Consider the following 27,671-nt stretch of genomic DNA (forward strand, 5'->3'; position numbering starts at 1 on the left):
TCTTCAAATTCGGCGTCCATGTTATTTCCATCTCTTTCGCGGTTTTAACCTAATGAACGCGCGCCCTTTTGACCGCGCGGTCACAAAAAATGGGAGGCACACGGATGTCTGCATGTCACCCCCGATGACGATTTTTACGCCACGCGGACCCTCGCGTGGTCGCGGAAAGTTTAACAGAGGCTTTAGAGAGTTCCTTAATCTATTAATTATAAACAATATAACAAGAATAAACATTATAAAAGAATGTCTGTTTTCTAATTCATTTTTTGTAAAATGTTTATAGGGACGCTAGTGACCCGAGGTATGTAATAGTGTTTAGTGTTATAGGGTAGAATTTTTTTCTGCGCAACAATAATTAAATCTCTTATGACTCAATAAGTGCAATTCATTTTTATTCCTCAAGGGGACAATGTCTGATACGCAACGATGTTGTGAATGTTTCACTCATAATTACCACGGGCATAAAACAAAAGAATATACAAGTGGCATCAGCAAAACTTGATATGGCTCAGCGATTTACTGTAGAGCAAGTACTGAACGCAATCAAATATTAGTCTCACTTGATGGTGGAAGAAGCTGTCAGCAATCAAAATATTGATTTTGAAGACGTCGAAAATGATAGTTTTGAGAATATGTTCGTGAAAAAGACAGATGCTGAATGTACTCGGGAAATGAGCTCTGACGATAACAGTGATGATGGTAAAAAGCATCTGTTCAAATTGAAACCCTTTAAAGTTCCAAAAAGTAATGAAATAAGCTTTATTTTATTATTTTGGAATTATCAGGAGAGTTTTATGCGATTGCAGCAGTTGGAGATCTATCCGTGTAAGATATAGTTTCGGGTTGCTAAAGACCCGGTTATAAAGATTGATTGGTGAAACATTCATGCATTTAAGGGTTAAAATAAAACTATTTGTGACGGTAAACATGGCATTATGCATGTTGGCCTACTCACCGCTACATGTCGTTCTTTTCAATATTGCTTATTAAAGTCCAATACAGGTTCTCAGTATATCTCGCATGATAATATTGACCTACAGTACCAATATATCAGTCGGGCTCTAAGTGTTATAGACGGAATTCATTCATTCGTGTTATGTTTTGACAGTCCTGTATAATTCTGATTGATAAAGGGTTTAATTACTATTGCTGCACAAGTATTATTTGGAAAAGGACTAACAGATGCTTTAAAACATAATCGCCCAGGAAAGCTATACAAGGACAAATAGCTACATATACAGATTTCTGATTATATACGACTCAGTATAATGAGGTTGTGGCAATGGATATGCCACCATAAAGGGCAAAAAAGCACACCATCACTTAATGGCGTGGCCTTCAATCAACTACAAAATAAAAGAGGCGGATGTTGAACATCCTCAAAAACTTTAACTGGTGACCAGTCTGAATATATAACAGTGAAAATAAAGCAATAAAAAAACAAGGACCCTTTTATTTCCTCCACAGTCCTTTAAAACCATTCTGACCTTTCGTGGGTTTTTTTCTGCTCTTTGCTGCCCTCTGTGGTCGGTTATGGTCATTGCATGGTCAGCCAGATCCAGCAGGCCCAAACAATCTGTTTGAATTGAAGCAGGTACACAGCCAGTGCCGTCTGCAGCTCCTCGCAGGCACGCTGGGGTCTTCGGCGGTCCGTGCAGTACAGTGCTAGACCCAGCGCAGACAGCAGCAGGAACAGGCAGGTGAGCAAGGCCAGGTGCAAATGGCTCTGGGGGGTGTCGTACACTGGAGCACAAAAATCAAAAAAGATTTGGTGTGAAATGCTAAATTTGTTGGCTGCGCAACTGCTTAAAACAGTCGTTCTTTAAAGGTGCTGTAAACATTTTTTTTATTTTTTTTAGGTAGTTAGCTGTTAGCTTGTCTTAGAGGCTATTTTGCGCTTTGGCCGTTTGTTTACACGACAACGGCGTTTTGGGGGCCTGAAAACGCAAAGTTTTGAAAACAGGTTTCAAATGGTCTCCGTGTAAACAACAAAAACGCGAATCTCTGAAGACGATGACGTCATGTACATGCGTATTACTTGTTCAGTCTATAGCGTTTGATCTAATGGACTGGCAGCAGAATACAGGGGGTTTTATTCGTTTTCACGGATCCGTGTTAATGGGGATTGTTTTGACAATAGTGTGGTCTGTACGCGGAAAAATCAAAGGAAGAACTTCTCCATTTTAAGCATATCGTTATCGTGTAAACAAGACAACACTGAAATTACATGCTGCTTATTTCCTGTTTCATCTCTGATTCTTAAATACAAGTTTTTTTTTCTAAGAAATTAGATGTGAATAACCTTTTAAGTCGAATATACTGTACACCTAAGAAATACAAGATCATTTTGATACCCTAATTTACTAGTTTGCTTGCCATAAACTTTAAACATAGCAGAGGAGAGAACTATTGCTATACTGAATGTTAAGTTTTATTCGTTTTCCCACAACATCTCCATTCCTTTCTCTTTCCGTTACAGTCACTGATCAGCCACAACATTAAAATCACTGACAGGTGAAGTGAGTAACATTGATGTGATGGCAGCAGGATGCATTATGGGAAGAAGGCAGGCCGGCAGAGGCAGTGTTATGCTCTGGACAACGTTCTGCTGTGAAACCTTCAAGTGGATGTTACTTTGACACGTACCACTTACCTAAAGATTGGTGCAGACCACCCCTTCATGACAGGGGTGTTCCTTGATGGCATTGGCCACTTTCAGCAGGATAATACACCCTAACACTGTAACGGAAGCCAGGGAAACCTCACTCCACTGATCTCAAGAAGCGCACTAGAGAATGACGCTAGAGACTGTGGTCTTTAGCGTCCTTGTTAGCACACCCGCCTACCATGCTGGAGACGCCGGTTCGAGTCCCGCTCAGAGCAGGGCGAGTGGGACTGGAGGGGTTAAATTTGGTGCCGTGACCCGGACGGTAGTGAGGTTTGGGGTGAGTGTAATGGAGGCCAGATAGTAAAGAGCTGTGAGAGTAAACCTCTCTCCCGTGGCCTCAAGAGGCCAGAGACGCCGGTTCAAATCCCGCTCGGTGCGGGTCAAGTAGGACCGGTTACACCACACTGAAAATATTGTTCAGAAATGGTTTAAATAACATGACAAATAGTTCAAGGTGTTTCCTTGGCCTCCAAATTCCCCAGATCGCGATCCGATTGAGCATCTAAGGGATGTGCTGGACCAACAAATCTGATCCATGGAGGCCCAACCTCACAACTTGCAGGACTTGCCGCCAATGTCTTGGTGCCAGATACCTGTTTTGGTATCTGGGACGGAGCTGTTTTGGCATCACGAGGGGGACCTACACAATATAAGGCAGGTGTTTTTAATGTTGTGCCTGATCAGTGTATATTTACGTTTATCAATAACCATTTGATTACTATTGTAATCAATACACTACAAAAACAGCACTTATTTGACTGAAATTCCAGAATCTTCAGCAAGCTGACTGTGAATGTACAGCGCAGGTAATGTTTGTATGGTTGTCTGCGAATGGGGCACTACATTTTATTTAAAATATGCTGGATATTGACAAAATATCTTCGTTACATTTTGGCTTTAATAAGATTTTTCCAAGAAATAGGCAAGAATGAACCTAGTGTCCTCCATGATTAGTAACACGTAATTATGATTTCAGAAGTGGGAAGTAGGAATTTTCTGAAAGCATGTGGGCAGCATTATTCACTGGCTAACAGCACTCTAAAATTCAAAAACCAAAACCAAAGAAAATTAAGAAAAAGGTCTCTTTCTTTGGGTTTTACATGCACAAATGTCACATTTTTGGCAAAGGCAAACAAATTGTAGTACAGTTCATGTGAATTCTTAAACCACAGCAAAGAGTTACTAATAAACTTTCAGGCTGTTCTGAGTCCCAGATTGCATGCAAGAAAATGTCATGCACGTTTTCATGCATTTTTGAGATCTACGACACTGTTCAACACATTTCTTATCTAGTATTCTTACCTCCTAAACAGTCATAGTACGGAATGTCTGGAAAGCCAACATAAAAAGTAATAATGAGTTTTAGGTTTGAGTTCAAGTTAGTCAAGGTCTTTGTAAAGCTCATGAACATTCATATAACTAAAGGTGCGGTCACATTTACCATTGTTCTGGGGACGAATTCCCGTCATTTCAATAGTAACTTGAAATTAGCTGCATTGACCAACAGAAAGCTGCTTTTTTTGATAGTGATGTCTGTATGAGCTGTGCTTCATACATTGCTACACTATTGACAACAGACATTGGATATTTGCTCGTGAAATTTTGGTAATGTGACTGCACCTTAATTCTACTTGTTCATTTCTGACTTGTGATGCAGTCTGAATCATAATCAGGGGAACTGGCACCTCAACTGAGCCTGGTTTCTCCCAAGGTTTTTCTCTCTATTCTGTCACCTGATGGAGTTTGGGTTCCTCGCCACTGTCACCTCTGGCTTGCTTAGTTGGGGATACTTAACATTCAACAATATTATTGATCTGACTGCACTGACTACTGGATGAGAACTGAACTGAGCTTGATGATGACATCCCTGTTTTCTGCAAAACTGCTTTAGATGAAAATAGATTAAATGAACTAATGTAATAATTGATTATCTTCACAACGGTACTGAATCAACACTGAACTGACTTAAGCTGAACAATGACACTATTTTCATAGAGCTACTGTACAGCCAAAGTGAACTCTTGTTTAATTCATTGAATAATTTTCCTGTTATCACAGTAAAGATGCTTTGAAACAATCTGTATTGTATAAAGCGCTATATAAATAAAGGTGACTTGACTTGACTAGCATATGAACAACAGGAAGCACATTGCCTTCATTTTTCAACAAGGCCTTTCGACAAGACTAGAGCTCTTGAGAGACAGACAAACTGCACTAAAGCGTAATTCTTTAAATTCAATTCTTTGTTTCATTAACTTAACAGTCTTGTTGGCACAGATGCACACTGCCTAATTTGCATGCAAATGAGAAAGTAATTCACTTGGGCATGTTTGTGCATCCCTTCTTATCTTTTTTTTCAGAATGAGGGAATTCATTTACCTCAGCTCTAAGTAAGAAAAATCTTTTACTAACCTACTTTTATTTGACTACTTTACAATTTTTCACTCTAAAGAACAGTTGAAAAAGACTCTTAGAGATTTTAGGGACTGCTAGAGCAGGTTTATTGAACTCTCTTACCATGAACAGTGATCTCCGGCTCTCTGAAGCGAACCCGCCTCTCGTTTTTTCTCCTGCGCGAAGAGTCGGACTCTACATTGCTCAAGTTGGACCTTTTCAGGATAGAGGTGGGCAGTTTTTCATTTATGACCTGAAATCAGAAAAGACAAAACTATTGACTTCTAGAATGTTTGATAGACATAATATGAAATCGTTTCTAAGGCCTTTTGACATTTAACACACTTTCCATGTGACAAGATTCTTTGCAGTATGACATCATGACATTTTAAAAGCACAAAGTAGTCTAATGTGATTGACACAAGAAATGATGTTGGTCCAAAAACATATGCTAAACATATGCCATATGTGCTATATCATGTGAGTAAATCACATTAAGCTGAGATGTGGGTATAATTGGGCATCGTATGAATTTTAGCGATTCCGGTTCCCAGTTTAGATTCCAATAAGGTAAAAAATTTTTTGCAAAACATGTTGCAGCTGAATACCATGAACAAAAATCAGCAGCCTACAGAACTTTTGCTGTTGGTTTTAACAAAAATACCACAACAAAAACAACTAAAAAAAATTTAGTTCAGAAATTGAAATCAAATGTAAAATAACACTGCAAAATAATACTTCATAAAATATAGATTAAGCCTTTTAAAGTTACAAAAGTTATTCAGTCAGGATTAGTGAGTGAGTTTCTTTGTCTTTTGTTTTTTTATTAAGATTAATGACACAGACAGCAGCAGAAATTTTAGCCTGCTGTCACTTTAAGACCTAGGGCCCTATTTTAACGATCTGAAACGCAAGTATCAAGCGAGAAACGCAAGTAACTTTGTGGGCGGATCTCAGGCGCTGTTGCTATTATACCGGCGGGATAAATGACTCTTGCGCCCGACGCAAATCTAAAATGGTCTGAAGTAGCTTTATTATTCATAAGTGTGGTTTGGGTGTAACGTGAAATAAACCAATCAGAGCGACATCTCACATTCCCTTTAAGAGCAGGCGCGCTTGTTCTAAAGCGGATTCCTACTATAACAGCGGATTTGCCAGGCGCACGCCAGGAGCGGTTCACAGCCGAGGAGACCGACGTTCTCGTCAGGACCGTAAAACACAGAGAAGTTACATTGGGGATGGAGAAACACACCCAAATTACCTTCAGTTAAACAGGCGTATACAAATTTGGGTAAATGTGTAAGCTAGATTTATGCCTATTTTTTCACATCTTCGTGGACACAACAATGATTTCCCTCGTGTGTTAATATTGTTCCTTGTAATAATGTATGGTTTTCTAAAAATGAGAACTGCGTCTGTGTGTAGATGAGATAAGCAAAGTGCATGAGCGTTGTGCACACGCTACATTGATTATGGCCAAGCATGAGCCTTTAAAATAGCATATGAATAACATGGGCAACACGCCGCTGACTTTAGACTAGGTTTTTCCTGGTCAGTGGCGTTTTCTAAACCTCTGAACAACGTTTTCAATTGTTTTCTAAACCTGCAAAATAGCACCAGGGAACATTTGCGCCGGAACACGCCTCCTCTTTTCGCTGAACCGCCCCCGGGAGCACAAGTTAATTTCCTAATTTACCGACGTGCGTCCGTGGAGGGAAAAGTCCGCTGTGCGCGGGTGCAAAATAGGAATGATACATGCGTCGGTGTACAAAGGCAATTGCGCTGGGTGCAAGATAGGGCCCCTAATGTACGGATCCAATATACTGGTACACGTGTTTTCTTTCTCAACTGCTTACTTTCAGATAAAACGACTATGTTTACGAGAATATTTTGTCCTGCACACACAGGAATCAATAAGCGTAATAGAAATGCGCGTGCCAAGTCCACTGTTCTTGGAAATTTGGAATTTGTTCTTGATACCCAACCCTAGATATGGGTCAATAATGTGATGAATCTATTATAATACACCTCTATGATGAGTATGTTTTTCATATGGCATAAAGTAAAAATTGTTAAAACAGTACTGATACCATAATGAAGAAGAAGAGGAGGAATAAAGAAGAATCTGATCATATCAGACAAATGAATTCATAATTTTGAATGATCAGTTTCTTTATCATGGACACTTTTGTCCATTGGATTACCTTAGTTTTAAGAGTTTCCTGTTGTATATATGGCTGTTTTCTGTGTCGTAACTCAGAGTGTCTGTCCTTATGGCTATGAGAAATGCCACTCAGAGCGTCGCTAAATGATTCGCTGGCTGAGAACCTCTTGGAAAGAGTTGACACACACTCTCCCAATGAATCTGTAAAACACAACGAGCACTTTACAAACTGCAAAACAACATATTTGGCATTTAATCAGCAAAATAAGCAACACACATTTGTTTCTACAGTCTGCATGATGCAATTAGTTTAGAAGAGAATAATTTAGCATTGAAACTATGACATAGTGCCACGCAGGTGATATGTTGTGGGGAAAGCATTTTCTCTCAATAAGCTGACTTGGCAGCTGAGTTTGACGTACGTGACACATTGCTGCCCTATACAATGCATTTTTCATCGTCCAGGAAAAAGGCAATAGGGAAGACACAGAACGACCCGTCCCTCCAGAAAACTAGCAAAGCATTTCTGCTTACAAAAATGCCCTGGCCTCAAACTGTCAAAGACATGACCCAGCTTTTCAGCCAGAGATCTACAACGCCATCAGCCACTGACAGAAAGTGCAGGCTTGGAATACATGTTTACTCATTCGATTGATTTTTTATCGTACAGTATGTACAGTAGACTTAGATGCAGTGCAATTTGCTTGCTTCCTCACTGAGTGGAAATAGTAAATGGCCTTAAATGCATAAAGTTCTTAAAAGAGATTTCATTGAAAGGGATATTGTGATATGACAATCAGAACACTCTGCTTAGAATATGAAAGATTGCTGGCTTGTATGGGACTAGAATGTACAGGAATGTAATGGACCAAAATTGCAAAGCAGATGTGATTAATTGAAGGTTTATACAAATTTAAGATTTAGCAATTTAGGTAAGTTGGTTATAGCCGCCACTGTCATTATTAAAAACGCTAAAAACAAATCAAACTAAAATACAGAAAGCTTTCATTTGAAAGTCACCATGAACTCAAAATGGACAAATCTTGTTTTATATGGAATATATATATATTTTTTTTATTCATATGCCCTCATCTTTAATCAAACTAACTGCCCCTCCCTCTTGCAGCTCATCTCTTCTCTTCTCTGATGATGTGTTTACTGACGGGAGGGCGGGACAACCTGTCACTCACATGAGATCCACCAATAGCAAACCACAACCATACAATCAATTCCCCATGGACTAAATCAAGTCCTGCCCTACATACCAGTTTTCTACTTTAATGTCACATTTTATTCAATGTGTTGCTTGCAGATGTAAAATTTACTATCAATTTCTGAGTAAACACTGTTTCTAGAGCATTTTTTCCCAGTGTATGCATATCATGGTACATTTTTGTAAGGACAATTCACTTTCTAATTATTTACGTAATGTTGACAATGTTTTAGTGGCATGGCTGAATGGAAACTGAAGACCTAACTTCATGTGGAATCAAGAGGACTTATAAAAATAGTTAAGTTACTTGTATATTCTGTTTTGCCAATCTCAGCATAGACAGTGGCTAGCAGCTCCAGACTCCGGGCTGTGATGGGGTGGTCATTGCCAAAAGCCCGCTGGTGGATTTTAGTGGCCTAAATGGAAAAAGATGGAGAAATTACAATTACTTCAACATTTCCTACGATTTTTTAGACTTTAAAAGCCTTCTGTCATTTTGCATGTATACTAAAACACAATGTACGTACCTTGCCACTGTATTCTAAAGCAAGATGGGGTCTGAAAACAATGAAGAGTGACAAAAAAGTTAGAAATTATGGTCCAAAATGTGTGTAAAATAGTTATTAAAATCAAATTAATGAAAAATGCTATTTAAAAAAAAAGAGGAAAATTACAACTGATGTTATTTTTAGTACTTTTTTTTCACATTAGAAAAGAATGGTTAAATGCATTGCATTGTGAGATACAATATTCTTTTCAGGGTGTCCATGCATACAAAATGTACAGTGTACCAGTGTTGGGGAAAGTTACTTTGAAAAGTAAGGCATTACAATAGTGTGTTCCTCCCTAAAAAAAATTATTAATTGCATTACTTAGTTGCTTTTTATGGAGGATGCAGCTCAAACTTTTCAGCTGTGCTGTCATTCTGGATTACAGAAGAATAGGACACATGAGAATAAAGTTCAACGCTTTTACTACAGCAATAAAAACAAAGAAAAAAAATGAAACACAATGTGATTTTGCTTATTGGTATGGTTGAATTGGATCATCGAAGGTCAGCAGAAAAGACACTGGTTAAAAAAGTGAGATTAAATACATAAAGTATATTTATCTTATTTAACATTGTATTATTGCAGGTTTGCGTTATAATTTGAGTTTGCATTTCACTGTTTTAATTTATTTTGAGGAATTCTGAATCTGTTTTTGTACAAACGCTTCAATCACGTTTACACACAACGCCTCTGCACTTACTCCTGATTTCTCTCAACATGGGGACAGGAGAGCTGCCAGTTAATGAATGCGAAAACAAATAACTTGCGTAAAGAAAAAAGTAAATAAGATATTTTGTTATAAATGTAAAAGTAAAGCATTACTTTACTTGAAAAAGTAACCTGATTACTGTAATGTAATGTGTTACCCCCAACACTGCAGTGTACAGTACATGCATAAAAAAATACTATACTGTAAATAGTATGGAAACATGCAGTCTAAACATCACCGAACATGTGTCTGCCTATTTACTGCACGTGTGAGAGAGATGCATGCACATGTTGTATATTATCGATCAGCAAATCTATATATCTGATTACACCTTGGGGACTCGGCTGACCCTTTTCTATTACCTCAGCCATAAAGAGGGAGAAAGTAACACTGTATTTACAGAGAAGGTCCAGTATAATATCACATATTTCAACATGTTATACTAGATGGATCATTAATATTGATATGTTTTGGGCAACAGCAAGAACAATCCATCTAATGGGAATACATCAGAGGAGATCAAGCAAAACCCATAATACTTGCTGTACATGAGTCAGTACAGTAAAGCATGTTAGGACATAACTATCGACTTGGTATCAAGTTTATTTGCTTATCAAAAACGTGTCACACCAGGTCAGTATATTTATAATCATAAAGACTGTCAGGCAAACACTTGACACTCACTGGATCTCTCGCCCTCTATAAAACCTTCTATAACTACTCTCTTGACACTGGAGAAACTCTTGACAGAGAACATTGTCACCTCATGGAATAGCACACTGCTTACTGTGCAGTATATATTAAATACTGCCTACTGTTCTAAAAATTTTCAATTGAAAGGTCAAGTTGTTGTGTACATTGCATTGTGGGATGCAGTGTACCCTGGTTCTATACTTTACAATTTGGCTAATGTAGCGCACTACCCTTGTGAAAAGAAGTGCACTTAATTGTAAAGAATGTGGACTTGTAGTGTACTTCAAATCTCAAATATACAGTACCAGTCAAAAGTTTGGAAACACTACTATTTTTAATGCTTTTGAAAGAAGTCTCTTATGCTCATCAAGCCTGCAGTTAAAAACAAAAAACAACAAAAAAAAAACAGTAATATTATGAAATATTATTACAATTTAAAATAATGGTTCTCTTTTTTAATATACTTTAAAATGTAATTTATTTTTGTGATGCAAAGCTGAATTTTCATCAGCAAGTACTCCAGTCTTTGGTGTCTTATGATCCTTCAGAAATCATTCTAATATGCTGATTTATGATCAATGTTGGAAACAGTTGTGCTGCTTAATATTTTTTTATAACCTGAGATACTTTTTTCAGGATTATTTGATGAATAAAAAGTTAAAAAGAACTGAATTTATTTAGAATAGAAATCTTTTGTAACAATATACACTACCGTTCAAAAGTTTGGGAACAATAACTTTTTTTTTAAAAGAAATTAGTACTTTAATTCAACAAGAATGCGTTAAATTGATAAAAGGTGATGGTAATGATTTATATTGTTAGAAATGTTTTTATTTTGAATAAATGCTGTTTTTATGAATAAATGCTGTTAACGTTTTACTCATCAATGAATCCTGAAAAAAATATTCCAAAAAAATATATTAAACAGCACAACTGTTTCCATCATTGATAATAACTGAGTATCAAATTATCATATTAGAATGATTTCTGAAGGATCATAAGACACCAAAGACTGGAGTACTTGCTGATGAAAATTCAGCTTTGCATCACAAAAATAAATTACATTTTAAAGTATATTAAAAAAGAGAACCATTATTTTAAATTGTAATAATATTTCATAATATTACTGTTTTTTTTTTTTTTTTTTTTTTTTTAACTGCAGGCTTGATGAGCATAAGAGACTTCTTGCAAAAGCATTAAAAATAATAGTGTTTCCAAACTTTTGACTGGTACTATATATATATATATATATATATACAGTATATATACACGCACACATACACACACATTTATATTAAACAGTATGGCAATTAATATAATAGTAATATACTTATAATAAAAAGCCACTTAAGTGTAGACAGAGCACACTTTTATGTTTCTTAACACACTTAAGTACACTTTTAAAACACGCACTATGTAATTGTCAAGTTAAAGTTTTCACTTTACAGTACATTTTAAATTGAGATTTTTTGATTATATTTGTTTATGCTTTAAAGAAGTACACTTATTTTGATGTGTTGACTAACATATAACAAGTACTTGGTAATAATTGTAGTAACTGTAGTGTATTATTAAATTACAATATTACAAGTAGATATATTTTAAGTCTGTCAAAAAGCACTTTAAACTTAAGCTAAGTTTAAACTATAATACATTTTCATTTTATTCCTGTATAAATACACTTTTTAAAACTATAAAGTGTACTTTTTTTCCCAGTGAGTTATGCATCCAGAAAAGTCACATATCGTGCACAGTACATCCTGTATAAATAGCATGAGTAATGCGGCAGTACGCTATTCTGATGGTAAAGATGATTCATAAGGTTTGGTACACTTGAACATTTGTTACAGGAGCCTTAGACTATGTAAAAAGCAAATACAGAAGAGTTTTAAATGACAAAGACATGCATGATGAACTATGATGGCACCAAAGATAACAAAGTGCATCCTTTATCTAAATCCTCTGTGACTCATACAGTACCATATTTTATCCAAATAGATTCTGTTCTGTCTATATTTACATATACTATTGGGAAGCGGTTGTTAAAAAAAAAAAAAAAGTAGCGCACATAGGCATAAAGCTGTATTTTGATCCCACAGGCCTGACACTTTTGCTTAATTTAAGCACAGATACAGACTGTTTCAGAATACCACAGCAATAGCCCACCTCAGTCAGGCTCGGTGAGGCATGCGGATCCATTACAGCACCCGTCACAACAAATCTGGGCACACGTGTGCTATGATTCCTAAAGGAGGTAGTGGAAATGTGCGGCACGTGCCAGAGATATGGCACTCTATTCTTTTTAAATGGAATTCTTGGCATGCGTGTGAAGAATTTGGATAGGCGATGCTTTGCCCTCAAGGTGTATAATGAGAATGTCCCGAGGGATTTCACATGGAACTTTTTCTTCATGTGGTCATTTAGCACTACGCAGTCCATATTGCAGCACTATTGGTTTATAAAATGACTTTAATATAGGTCAGGAATTCAATATTGAATCCTTCCCATGTGCTTTGAATGTCAAATTTTTTAATACTCTTCTGTACTTCTCTCTTCTAAGTACAGAATGTTTTTAAAACCCAATACATATGTCAGTGTGGTTATTATGGTCCTGCTTAATTAATAATGACTAGGTGTTGGTTTGCACTGTTTTGGATTGTCCTCAAAGGACATCTGATCGGACACAACATGGCAAAGCTCTCAGCTACAAGAGCACTTCCTGCCCCAACACTGAAAGATTCAAGAGGCAGAACCACTTCCTATTCACTCAATGAGGCTTGAGCTACATTTTGTGTCAAAACTATCAGACATTCAAGTAAACTTATTTGTTGCCTGAAAAAGTAATACAAGCACATTTTGGGGGTATCAGTGGGGTGTCAAATAAATAAATGGACATGAAATATTGATTTGAGGGTCAATAATATAAGAATGTCCACTGCCCATGGTTAAGAAAGGGAAGAAAATCATATATAAAATGATATATACGTTTTTGCACCGTTTTGCAGCACGACTTTCTAAAACAAATTCTAAGAAATATAATATTAAGCCAAACTACTTCGTTTTTTTCTGTTTTTGTGCATGTTGCACCACATGACTTTCAAAAAAAAAAAAAAAAAAAAAATCGAAGAAATATAATATTAAGCCAAATTACTTAGTTTTTTTCTGTTCAAGAATTTCATTCTATAAATGAGTTTTATTTCTTTATTATCTATTTTGCTGTAGATCATTAAATCGTTATACTTTGTGCGCAAACGCTGCCTGTGAAGTCATTGCCTGATAAGACAGGCAGCGAGGCAACAAGTCAGCTGCCAAAGCTTTCGGACGCAGCCATTGTTAAGTAATTGTGTGTTTGTATGAAATATGTGATGTTTTAAAATAAATGATGAGGTAAAAAATGAGTGTCCTGACATTGACCCCTAAACTGATATTATTAAAAGGAGAAATAACGAGGTCACATTTGTTCAGGGATTTTTTAAGCTGAAATAGCAACAACTTCAACCATGACTGCTGTCCTAGTTTACCAACAGATCTTGAAGATCTATCCTGTTCAGGTTTTCAAGAGTTACCTGAGCCAAAGTGTTTAAGGCATTACATACAAATGGTGTGGATATACCCCCACATTTCTTTGTCCTGTGAAACATTATCGTATTGGAGCAGCAATAAACAATCTCGTTCTCATTCAAGTTTAATGCCATTCTCTCTCCTGTGGCATCAACAACCTACCTGTCTCCTTCCCTGGGACAATCAGGTTAAATGCTTTCAGTCCCCAACAATGGCCAACTGGTGGTCATAAATGTCCTCAAGTGTATGTGGTAGTGGCTTACAAAAGACCGCCTCATCATTTTAAGCCCCTGGAGGAAAGCGGACACCTCTCTCAGAGTGTCCTAGTAACATCTGAAACCTTGAGACTCACATAACACAAGTCACCTTTCTCTTCCTCTCTCCGTACGAGCGCACACTTGAGCCAATATAGTAAGGGATTCCTAATGCAACATAAATAAAAACTTGTGTACATCCCAGAATATTAACTGCACTCCCAGAATATGAACAAAATCAGAAGACTGTAAAACATGCAGTTATAAATCTGACCATCATTTTTTATAGTTTAAATAATTTACATTTCCTCTTTAATAAAACCATTTAAGCTGAATGTTACCATATGAAACAGTTCACTCTTCATATTTGTTTATATTACAAAGAAAAGTTACTAGAGCAGCAGTCAAGTATTTTTTGGATGAGACATAAACAAGGCATGTAGTGTGGACAAATAGCACAAATAAAATGACCTTGTGTAAAACTGGGCCAAATGATGTAAGAATGATTGAATGCATCTTCCTAAATCATGTATCAAGACCATTAGTGCTCATTAAATGGCCTCTATCAATACACATTGACTTGGCATTTAATGTCAAAATTAGACTGGTATATCATGCTGAATGTATGCAGTATCATTTTCAGTTCACTTTCCTACCTCTTGCTCATGATGCAGAGCTGAGCCAGTCTCTCAAGATCCTGGGCCTGAGAAGCCTGTTCTGATAACTCCTCTTGAGACAGACATCCTGAGCTTCCCAATGTCCCGTCTTCCTGAGACCCTGATTCAAACAAAGCCTGTCAGAAACCTCACAGACAATGCAAAAACACTCACAGAGACACTCGCGTGTACAGAGACAACAAGACAGTGACAAGACTGAAAAAGACAAGAGAGGGAGGGAGGGAGGGAGGGAGAGAGAGAGAGGGAGGGAGGGTGAGAGAGAGTGAGAGAGAGAGAGAGACGGCCGATCACTGCCACCACACCCACAGATTCAAATGCTCTTACAAGGACATGAAACATATGAAAAACAGAAGCTTAGAAAGACCAACTAGAACTGGCAAATCCAAGAAGATTACTAAATTATATTTTCTGCCTGAGTATCAATATTGAAACGAAGACCTGATTGTAAGCTTAATGTTCTGGCAATGCATGAGCAATATCACACGAGTAGGAGTGTGATATGGCTCCATCTCAGCACGGCTGTGATTGGGCCATAGACACAAGGCCACAGGCCGAGTCCAGGAGGCGATCACAGACGCGCTGATACAGAGCCATATCACACTCCTACTCGTGTGATATTGCTTTCATACGAGTCTGTAAATCAATAAGAAACAGCAAGAGTGTCTTTAAAAACTTCCTTCCACCACGGATTCAAATCTCAAGCTGACAGTTTAAAGGGATAGTTCACCCAAAAATGATTTACTCACCCTCAAGCCATCCTAGGTGTATATGACATTCTTTTTTCAGACGAACACGATCGGAGTTATAATAAAAATTGTCCTGGCTCTTCCAAGCTTTATGGCAGTGAATGGTTGTTTGTTTCTATTTTGAAGACCATTAAAGTGCATCTATCCATCATTAAAGTGATCCACACATCTCTGCGGGGGTTAATAAAGGCCTTCTGAAGCGAAGCGATGCGTTCGTGTAAAGAACTATATACATTTTTAACACGTTACAAATTAAAAAAATGTTTGCTTTCGGCCATACTTGCGCCTAAAGCGCAACTTACGCAACTTGTGACGTCGGAAGTAGTGTAGTTTGTCATGGCGTAGCGTAAATATCAGAAGTACGTCGCATTACTCGCATAACTTGCGCTTTAGACTTAAGTGAAATCCATGAAGTACGGATACCCTAGTGTACGCGTAAAAAATGAAGTATTTTTTGGGCTTCATGTCTACGACGCTGCAAAAGGCATGAGATGTGAGCGCAACGGCGGTCAAACACATCTATCTAGCATGTTTACATATAAAACAATGAAAAACCACTGCATTGGAGTGCAAAAGTGAACAGCCCCTAAGAAATGCACTTCTGTATTCAAACCTAATTTTACTGGATCAATACACCTATTAAATGTTGCAGACACAATATCGCTATACATAGAAATCCTTTGGTGTATCCAGACTGCATGATGGGAACTGAGTAAGGCCAGAGGGTAGAAATCACACAAAGTGCTGACTCAGGCAGCGTCTCCATGGTACTCAACAGCTCTTTAATGAGGTAATGTATAGCGTGGTCATAAATCTCTCTAGGCTCCTGTACTCTCTGCCCATGCTAGAGCTCTATGCTGTCTCAGCAGCAAGCAGAGAGCCAGAGGAAAGGCAGACGTCCACCATGGGAGGAGATCAATGGGTCTCCTTGATCCATAAATACCGGTTCATCTCACGGCAAATAAAGATGAACCTCTGTTAAATATATTACTGCTCTCTGACAGGACCTTGGGGACAGGTTTGGTTGTTGGGTCAATTTTCAGTGTTTTGTGGAAGCAGACTTGAACCCTTGCGATTTATTTGCTGCAGATTTGTGATTAATCTGTGGCAAATTTATGGCAATGTTTGCCAGAAGAAGGTTTGAAAAGGACAGAGATGATTATTTTCTGAAATTTATTGAATGTAAATAGATGGTAAATAGGTTTGCATACACTAGTTTTGGCCAAAACTAATGAACCCAGTCCGATTCCAGATTCCTCATTTTATATCAACCCTAAACGTTGCACTCCGATTCACATATATGTAGGCTATTACGAACAAAATATAATTCAGATCAAGCTCAATCGAATCGATTGAGGTGCAAAATGAAGGCTTTTCAGTCCAACTGAGCCATCAATCCTATTATTTGGGTGTATGTAAATGTATAGCTAATGAATCATTTAGTCAAAATACTGATTCATTCAGGAATGAAACAAGCAAAATATGAAAAATGTAAGATGTGTCTTCTTATATTATATAACCCTTAATAATGATAAACTGTATTGTAACCGTCGCATCTTGTGAACTTTTTACCGGTGAATAAATGTGTAAAAACCAAACCTGACAAATAATAACGCCATACCCATTTTATGTCATTTGCCCTTTGAAATGAACATGTACACTCTTAAAAATAAAGGTTATTGATTGCCATTGATGGTTCCATGAAGAACTTTGCATTTCCCAGGAGGTTCTTTACAGTGGAAAAAGTTTCCGAAAATGAACCAAAAATGGTTCTTCTATAGCATTCAGTGTGAAAATTCCCTTATGGAACCTTTCATTTTAAGAGTGTATGTTCCCTTTGAACTGGAATTTCACTTACGATGGCACAATACCCATTGAAGTGTACTTCACAGGGCACTTGCGGTCGATCGGAATGCACCTAATATCTTTGTAAGTAAGCTATTAAATAATTCACTGAACCAATTAGTTCATAAACAGATTCATTCAGGAAGGAAAGCTTTGACTTTGTTTGGAACTTTTTTTGTTGATGGGGCAAAAATAGAAAAGTTTGTTTGTTGAACAGTTGTAAAAAAAGTAGTGCACACTCTCACAATCATGCTGCTGACCTGAACACAGCTATGATGATAATGTCTATTGTGAATATACTGATCAAGAAGACACATGTCCACTCAACAGCATCATACAAATATATTTATGTAAAGCCATAAAAAGTGGACCTGCCTGTGCTGGCCTGCAGCGAGGTGAGCTCGATCAATGCCACTTCGTAAAACATCTTCTCCGCCTGAATGAACTGCAGAGCTTTCCCATCTGATTTTATACGGGTCAAGGATTAGACATGCTTGTCACCATGAAATAGACTTGATCACACACACCCGCCCAATTACTCCAGCTCAGTGAAATCCTGATTTGTTCAGCTGCTAGCATCACCAAAGACAATCCAGAACACTAGTGTTCACTGAAAATTTGATGTATTGCCTAAACAGAAAAAAACAGTCAAACACACAACCCTATTCTAGCTCCAGGCCTGTTTGATATTTTGATTGGTTAGTGTTTGTGTCACCTTCTCATTTTAGCTCTATAGAAAGACACAAAGCTTGCAGCAGTTCTATAAATAGTCACTAAAGAGTTTGTTCAATGTTTTCAAAGGCATGCCATTACTATCTCTTCATAAGAAGATCATATTTGCCCTTAAGTGTCATTACAAAAATACAGCCAGAAAGGAAAATGTTCTTAAAATAGCCGTGAATGACCTAGATATTGGCAGTATTTCTTATTTGTATGTGCAGTGATTTGCTGATGTTTCTATTTGATATCATAAAACACAGATGAAACTCTTGTTAGAATTGTGAAAGTTTGCTTTAGCTACAGTATTAATTATATTAAACAAACTAAAAAAGTCACTATCACTATGTCATATACACTATCATTCAAAAGATTTTTTTAAAGAAATTTATATTTTTCAGCAAGGATATATATATATATATATATATATATATATATATATACACACAGTATATGTATGTATATCACAGTTTCCACAAATATATTAAGCAACTCAACTGTTTTCTTTGATAATAAAAATATGAATATTACTTCACTTAATATTCAACAATATTATTGATCTGACTGCACTGACTCTATTGGATGAGAACTGAACTGTGCTTTATGATGACATCACTGTTTTTCTGCAGAACCGCTTTATAGATGAAATTAACTGATGTAATAATTGTTGATCTTTATAACGGAACTGAATCAACACTGAACTGACTTCAGCTGAACAATGACACTATTTTCTTTTAGAGCTGATGTACAGCCGAAATGAACTCTGTTTAAATCATTGAATTATTTACATTGTAAAGATGAAACCATCTGTATTTTATAAAGTGCTATATAAATAAAGGTGACTTGACTTGATAAAAAGAAATGTTTTCTAAGCACCAAATCAGCATATTAGAATGATTTCTAAAGGATCACGTGACACTGAACACAGGAGTATTGATGCTGAAAATGCAGATTTGCCATCACATAAATAAATGTAATGTTAAAATATATTAAAATAGAACACAGTTATTTTAAATTGTAATAATATTTCACAATATTACTGTTTTACTAGATCAAAGAAATGCATGATTTGTGAGCATAAGAGACTTCTTTCAAAAACATTTAAACATTTTACCAACCCAAAACTTTGAAACATTAGTTTACATGGTCTAGCAGTAAACTTAGAAGTTTTTTTTCATTTACTGATGACAATGTGTGTGTCTCATTATAAGCAGTGCTAAGGTATGTTGTCCCTCTTAAAATGATCTTTTCCAAGAATGGGCAGCATATTCCCAGGTGTCCCGGACATATTTTTAGATCCCAGCTGGCTGAGGAACATCTGAATTTGCTGACTAACCACATGGGGATCAGTTTGAAAGTGATAAATCTATTTGTGGTGAATGTGATGCTAACTGTTGAAATAGCTGTGGAGGTGAGACCAGGAACAATGTATTCTGTGTGGATTTTGTAATAATTTTTGTCATTCATTTAGCATTGCCTTCCTCTCCATTTGATTAAAGGCCAGTCTTTATGCTTCATATTTTTGGAATTATTGCTTAGTATACAATATGTAGTCAGTCAGTGTTATTTTAGTACCATTGAGATAATATTATATAAAAATGTTTTTTTATGGTTTGAACAAAATGAACGATGCGAAAATGAAAAAATGTAAATAATTTGTCAACACATATCATCAATCCTTCTTCCAAAACGTGTTTTTGTCTTACCCTGACTCACTTTGACGTGGGCTGGTACCAGCACGTTCCAGGTACTCTGACTACCCACACGATACAGTGAATCGGGCAATTAATTAATTGTAGCTATGTGTCGCGCATTCTGAGCTTTTATACGCTGTATGGTGTGCATGTGTGGATGATACCACAAAAAGTCAATTTTGCACAAATAAATAAACAATCCTCACGAAGGAGCATGCCCTGAGACCCCGTTCATACTCCAACTCCCCAAAGTTCAAACCAAAACTAAAACCTTGCAACCGAGGGAGACAACCATTATTGTCCCTTTTATTCATGTTTATTGATGCTATAAGTTAACTAGAAGGAAGAGATGATCGGTTCACGAGCAGCTTTAAGAGGCTCTATAGCGATCTGTCACGACACATTAAAGAGCCACAAAACGGTATTTATTGTTTCAATTTCTTTTAAAAAATCATATTAAAAGTGGTCTGTCCTGTCTGTCAGCGAGTTGTCAGTAGGCGCGTTTCCATTACAGATTTGCGCAAAACTTGTGCGATTTTTTTCTAAATGTGGTCAAAAACCTATGACGGTGTTTCCATTAACCGATGTTATGCGACTAAAACTTCACTAAAATTTCCTCTCGCGATCAGTAAAATCATTCCAAAATGTAGGTTTATGTACTAATCCCAGCCACTGCACTTGCCATTATTATTAATTTTCTGCATTTATTTGAGGTTTAGAATCCATTATTGCTGTTATTATTTTGTCTTATATGAATTCTTAAGAACTCTGTCTCGTATTCTGTCCAAACACACTGCGTACGTCAGGTGACCTGTAAATGCGCAAAAACTGTTTCCATTGCAGTTTTGCGAAATATTTCTTTTTCGAATTGCCTGAAAAACCACCTCATGCGAGCGTAAAAACTTTTTTGGCGATAAATGGGAACGAAATTACGTGTTTCCATTAAGCGTATTTTCAATTCGCAATTTCAATTTGTGCAATTTGAAGGGTAATGGAAACGCGGCTAGTGTCCTCTTTGCTCCACGATGTATTTTTCAGCGTGTGAGAACATGGTATGTGGCGTGAGAGCGTGTGGCTTGTCGGACATAGCAACAGATGCGGGTCTTTGTGAACGGTCAATTGCGTACATGCGTCACTCGCCCGTGCGAGTCTCATCATATCCATAAATAGAGAAAAGTTGCTCCGGGTACTTTGTCGCAGGGGAGCCGCTAGAAACTTTGGGCTCGAAAGAATATGAGGTTGGGCCCCCTACCGCACTCATTCCATTAATAAAATCGATCTCAGGCCCCTTAAAGTCGTCCTAATTTTCTCCCCCTTAGCGGTGCCCCTGCTTTGTCGTGTCTAGTGTGGGAGAGGCAGAGGTTAGTTGTCACAACGTGAGAGAAAGGTTGACATAGAGTAGCTAAATCTTCAACCTCCAGGGAATCACCTGTTTAAAAACGGCAGAACAGAGGAGAGTTGCTGGGGAAAAGAGAACGTGACAGAGTTCGTAATAAAACAAGAATCAACATTAGCTTGCTTTTCGGGGATGTCGAGAAATGAGGAATTAGAAATGTTGTAAAAGCAACAGGGAGATGCTGTTTTTATGACTCAACTGGTCAGTAAAGTATTTTACTGAACAGATAAATTGCCATATGTAGCTCTCTAACAGAGTTGATTGTAAAGCATTATCTACTGTGAAGGGTCATTTCATTATGGTTGTTGTAGCGCTGTGCTGGAATCTATTAATGGATATAGCTATAGTAATGTCTTCAGCTAGTCAGCTTGAGATCCTTTCCATCTTAACTGGTTATATATCTTAAAAATGACACATCTAAAAATAAGTTGTGTATGCAAGCTTTAGAAATAAAGAATGAAAAGAGATGCATTGGCAAGGCAGATATGTGCATTACTTATTACTATCCCAGCTCTGGTGCTTTAGAGGAAATACGCAGCACTTTATCAATACATAAATATACTAGCTTTGTCCTTCTGCTTGGCATGTATATTTCCTGCAATCTCAGCATGACTGTGGAAGCAATTTCTACATTTCTTTTTCTTGTTGATCATGCCGGTTCGGGAGTGTCAATCTCACCCATTGTATCTACTCCCGGTCAGAAAATGAATACATGATGAAAGTTATGCCTTTCATCTTCCTGAACTGCAAGCCCTTTGATGGCATACATGTACTTGAAGAGATATGAAAGCATGGTGTCATATAATATGTTTTTAACTTTCACGTGGGTTTGAGGTCTGAAAAACGTTTGTTTGCTACAATGAGTGCTTTGGAAGAAGAACATTTACTATATTTATTTACGTTTGCAGGGTTTGTGGCATAAAATCTTTGGGGATTGGTAAGATTGGGAATTGTTTTAGTCTCTTAGGCTCACCAAGGCTGCATTTATTTGATTAAATACAGTAAAAACAGTAACATTTTGAAATATTATTACAATTTAAAATAACTTTCTATTTGAATATATTTTCAAATGTAATTTATTCCTGAATTTTCAGCAGCCGTTACTCCATTACAACCATGATCCATTTTTTCAGGTGAAAAGTAAAGTAAAGTAAAAAATAAAAATAAAAATTCAGAATGTATTTTAAATATAAATAATTTGTCCGATTATGCATGTCTACACTGTCACTGTCGCTTAATATCTTTATTCTTTTAAAAACAAATCTTGCTGACACCAAACTTTTGCAGTTTTCTGTGCTGGACTGTGTTTGGTCGCTTCACGTGTCAATCAAACGCTCTGGTCCAGTGTATGTATGTGGGCAGTTCTGTCAAAATAATGTGGACCAGACTTAATACTGTTTGTTAAAACAATTGCCATTGCAAGCAAGTATATGTGTTTTACACCCTAATTCACCATTCTGCCTTTTACTGATATACAGGCTTTGCATGAGCACTAGTCCATATGAGGACAATAGAATGGCAGAACATTCCAGATAACATCTCTGTGTAACCCAATTCATCCCCAGCTCCTCAAATCACCTATTCCAAATTCCCTTGTTGTGCATTGATTGAACAGGCTAATGTTTTGCATGTTATTAAATAGCTTATTCAATTAAATGATAAAATCTACAACAATTATTTCTCTTTTATGTAATTACACAGAGATCACATTTTTCACCAAGTCCCACCACTATTTACTGCTCAAGATCATAGAAAAAATGTTAAGACCAATTCACATGTAATTGGAATTTAATTGGAAAAGAGGTTATGAATGATCTTGGTTAATGACTTGTAAATGACCCGTTTGAGCTGAAACTACCAGTCTTGAACCCGTTTAAACTCTATGCTTTAGTAATTGAGAGGCCATGGGTTTAAGAGGGAATGTATGTCACGTAACACTAGCCTTGCTGTTAATGGCAGTCCGTGGATGAATAATGACAGGGGAGCTCGTGCTGGGTCTAAGCAGGTTAATTAGCTGTGATGCTCTTTCAGCTGAGATTCGATAAGTGTCCACAAATCCTCTTAGGGAAAAGACCACACTGAAGAAGCTACAGTTGTAAAGGCCCTGCGTTAACCAAACTGCACAACTGCATTGCACACACAGCATACGGTAAAACATACAGTGTTTCATTACATGTATGTTTGTTGTGCAGATCAAAAAGGATTTAATACTTTATGTTCAGTACACAATGTGGAGCGAGGATTGATACTTTATCAAAAAGGATACAATTCTTCTCATCAATGTAGAGTTCAGCAATCTGTATGAAGGAATTAAGAGAGAATATTGTCTGAAAAAATTCAAAACTTCCAGTGCTTCACAGAATAAAAGAGAGAAAGCAACAAATTTTAGAATGAAAGAAAAAATTTCACATTTTGATTTTTTTGCATGAGAATTAAGCATATTCCCTCTATCCCTTATTACCATAATGCATCATAAACATAAATATATAAAATAAATACATATATAAAACAGTAATAAATATACAGTATATAAAGATTGATTGGCTGTGCAGCTGGCTTTAGGAGATGCAATAATAAAAAAATATATAATATAATTTTTTTGGGCAGCTAATAGCAGTGTTGTTTTCGTCAACGATGACGATAACGAAATGATTTCGTTGACGCACCTTTTTTTTATGACGATAACGCGACGATGACTAGCTAAAAATGGCTCCAAGGTGACTAAAACATGACGAGACGTTTTCGAGTTTTCGTTGACGAGACGAGATGGAACGAAAATTATTACACGTCTGACGGTTGAATCATCACGTATTTGACACAATAAAGTATTGTTCCGTTCCGTATTTTTGAGAATTAATTCAGTGCAAATCCATGACAGACACATAGCTTCTAATATGTCAGACTATGAACAAAGACATTTGTAGGCTATGAGAAAAAAAACCGACGGTGCGGTAGATACTAATTTCTCCCCCTGTTTGTCTATGATCAGCGTAGCTTTTTTAACATCTTGGAACATCATCAGAGAATGCCCTTTTAATTGGTCGTTTCAGTCATTGTGAGTCACGTATCGTAGCAACGATGACGACAAGTGACAACAGCGGGAAATGTAAAAATGACCTCCGAGCAGCCGGCGAAAAAGAAAAGAGCACAGAAATGTAAAATTGAATGGGATTAAAATACCCGTGGCTGGAATGCGTGAGGGACAATGAATACAAGGCCAATTGTACCATATGCCGTCGCGTTTTTTTTTTTTTCGTTTGTCACGGCGGAGTGTGTGATATTAAGCAGCACGCATCAGGAGATAATCTAATAATTCTATTGAATAAATTCGCACAGAAGGCTACAGAAAACTGTTGTGTTTATCTTTCTTCAAATGCAGTCTAAGCCGGTGAGTTTTGAATGTTATTGTATTTGTTTAAGTTAAAAATAAAACGTATTATAAACTAAACAAATCCATGGTTCATTGTTGGCAAAATGATCATGATAGCCTTTATATTTCACATCTACGTGGTTCAGTCTTGTATATTGATTAGGCCTACTTTGCTATTCTATAAATATAAAGGCATTAGGCCTAATACGTTGTATTATAATATGCTATATGAAATATATTTATCTAAATGTATCAATTAGTTTCCACAGTATTCACCAGAAGTAATCATTTCAGGGGTTATTTTTCACAAAAAAAAATTATGAATTGCAACACTTCCTACAACCTGTCAAACCTAAGCCTATTTCCAATACTTTTTAACCTAAATAAATTGTTAAAGACTTTTTTTTTTTTTTTTTTTACTAAAATTGACTAAAACTTGACTAAAACTTTTTTGTGTTTTCGTCGACTAAAACTTGACTAAAACTATCAAATTTATAAGTGACTAAAATGTGACTAAAACTAAAAAGCATTTTCGTCCAAAAGACTAAAACTAAGACTAAAACTAAAAGTGCTGCCAAAAACAACACTGGCTAATAGCTTCTCTTAAAGTCGGCTGCATGGACCAATCATTCTTTTGTTCTATCTACGTAACCTATTGATTTCTGTCCTGAACTGGCTGCAGTGTGCAATGGGAATTTCCCTAGCCCACCACCTTCCCCAGCACCACCTGCCTAGTTCTGCTAGCTAGGGGGTTCTTCCTACTTTCCTTGCAGCAGTTTGTATCCTATTCCCTATATATGTATGTGCATTTTCTGGAAGTAGCCTTCACTTATGCCAGCAGCAGCAAATCTAGTCCGTCAAGACATGTATTCCATTCTTATCAATAAAATAATTTTCAATTGTCATGATCTATATATATCTATCTATGTATATATATTATATATAAAAGATACACACACACACACACACACACACATATATATATATATATATATATATATATATATATATATATATATGTGTGTGTGTGTGTGTGTGTGTGTGTGTGTATCTTTAATATATATATATATTCACATTACAGTAAGACATTTTTTGGCAGTAATCTGGATTAAGTGCTGAAATTGCTTAAATAAGTGCTTAAATGTCATGAAAATGATGCCACAATGCAAAAAATATGAATGTTCTTAACATTTTAATTATATATATTCAAAAAAAAAACTTTTTTTCAATAAAATTTTATTTTCTTCCTTTTGAATTTAGGCTAAAATATGACACACAATGGATTGTCAGATTCACTCAAAATTTAACATTCTAGTTATTATAACTTATGAATGTCAAAATACCTCAGATGAAATATTATTGTTAATGTTAGTGATAAATATTAGCAAATTCTAAATATGTATTTTTCGTACGGTCAGAAGCGACTCCGTCTGGCCAATGTCATAACACACATTCCAGTACTCTTGTGTAAGAGCCACTGTTTATATTCTGGACATTGCTTGGGACCCTTGACAGAGTTTAACAGAGTAACCCAAAGTGAGAAAGCAGGGATGAGTGTTTTTATCTGAAGGACTGTCATCCAACAGATTCCATGATTACTGAAGGGAAGTGAACACATAAAGAAATATGTATACAAGCTGCAGACGTTATTCGATAAATTGCCCTGATGTTTCATGTAAACACATGATGGACACTGAATAGCTATTGCAATAGCTTGCACACAATGATAAACAACCCTTGCTATAAGCGTCAAGCACGTCTCCTGTGTGCACTAGCAAACAAATGTGACCACACAATCTTTGCATATGAGAGAGTGTTTTTGCTGTGCTGGCTCATGCTGTCAGTGTACAGCATTAATGTTTCAGAATGCATTTGCCAGTTTAAAATATGCATTGACTGAAAGCTAGTTTTAGGTTAGTGTGCCATCGAATCATTAAAAAACTGCATGCATGAGATGATTTTGCATGCAAACTACAGCTTTATGTGCAATCAACTGTGCATTATTTGCACATGCATGCTATCTAGCCTACCAACAATTTTGCATGTAAATTGTCATCTACTACATTTGAATCCCATTTGAATGGGTTCTATCCCACAATGCATCATCGCAGCGCTCCATCCTGCAGGGCTCACCTGATGCAGGCAGTTGGGAAGCGAGTGGAAGCTCTGCACATGTGTGAGTCCCAGCAGGCAGCTCAGAAAGCAGTGCAGAGCAGCTTGAGAGTCTCCTTCCTGCTGGAGCTGCCTGCCCAGTTCAAACAAACCCTCACGGCTCCCGTTCAGCATCCCGTGCCTGGGATGTCCCGCCAGAGAGACCAGCCGCGCGCGTTCATGTGCCAGACAGCCGCTGCACTTCCGTGTCCCATCTGAGCTGAAGCACGAGCATGGAGAAACACAGACGGGCACTGCAATCTCAAAACACGAACAGATCACTCCTCTGCTCTCCGTAAGAGTCAAGGGCAGGAGACGTGTGTGCGTGGGAGGCAGGAAGAGAGGGATTGTGGGGGGAGGAGAGGAGAGGAGACACACCGCCTACACTGCATCAGGACTGGAGGATTTGTCGCTTGAGTGACGCTGCTCGTGGCCTATTGTTGTACAGCAACAGCTCAGATGATGGAGTCGTTCTCTTCACACTATGGTGACACTATTAGGGAATCTTTGCAGATGTTATTCTGAGAGGTAAATTGTATGTTCATGGGATACATACAAATAAAAAATTAAAAAAAAACCTTAAAATTAAGCTTGCTACAGGAACAACGCATATCAGGGGTTGAATGGGTATTTAATGGCCTGTGCTGATACTGACTAGAGATCAGAGTAGCAGGTGGACGATATGATGTTAATATTTAGCGCGCGCACACACACACACACACACACACACACACACACACACACACACACACACACACACACACACACACACACACACACACACACACACACACACACACAGACACAGGCAGACAGACAGACAGCAAGGCTGTGTTTATTTGATTAATCATACAGTAAAATATTGTTA

At 37.1% G+C, this 27,671-nt stretch overlaps 1 protein-coding gene across 1 annotated transcript; it reads right to left on the bottom strand.

Moving 5' to 3' along the window:
* Positions 1-268: 268 nt before the first annotated feature.
* On the bottom strand, positions 269-27,173 carry cUnh14orf180 (chromosome Un C14orf180 homolog). Its single transcript, XM_084393163.1, has 10 exons — positions 26,786-27,173; positions 23,549-23,579; positions 17,851-17,937; positions 14,864-14,984; positions 8,967-8,997; positions 8,747-8,855; positions 7,267-7,427; positions 5,186-5,315; positions 3,971-3,997; positions 269-1,743 (listed from the first exon to the last, which is right to left on the bottom strand). Exons 1-10 carry the CDS (start codon positions 26,936-26,938, stop codon positions 1,538-1,540), a joined length of 1,056 nt encoding a protein of 351 aa, XP_084249289.1. The 5' UTR covers positions 26,939-27,173; the 3' UTR covers positions 269-1,537.
* Positions 27,174-27,671: the final 498 nt, after the last annotated feature.

Source organism: Rutilus rutilus (genome assembly GCF_951802725.1).
Source record: "Rutilus rutilus genome assembly, chromosome: 21".
Lineage (NCBI taxonomy): Eukaryota > Metazoa > Chordata > Actinopteri > Cypriniformes > Leuciscidae > Rutilus > Rutilus rutilus.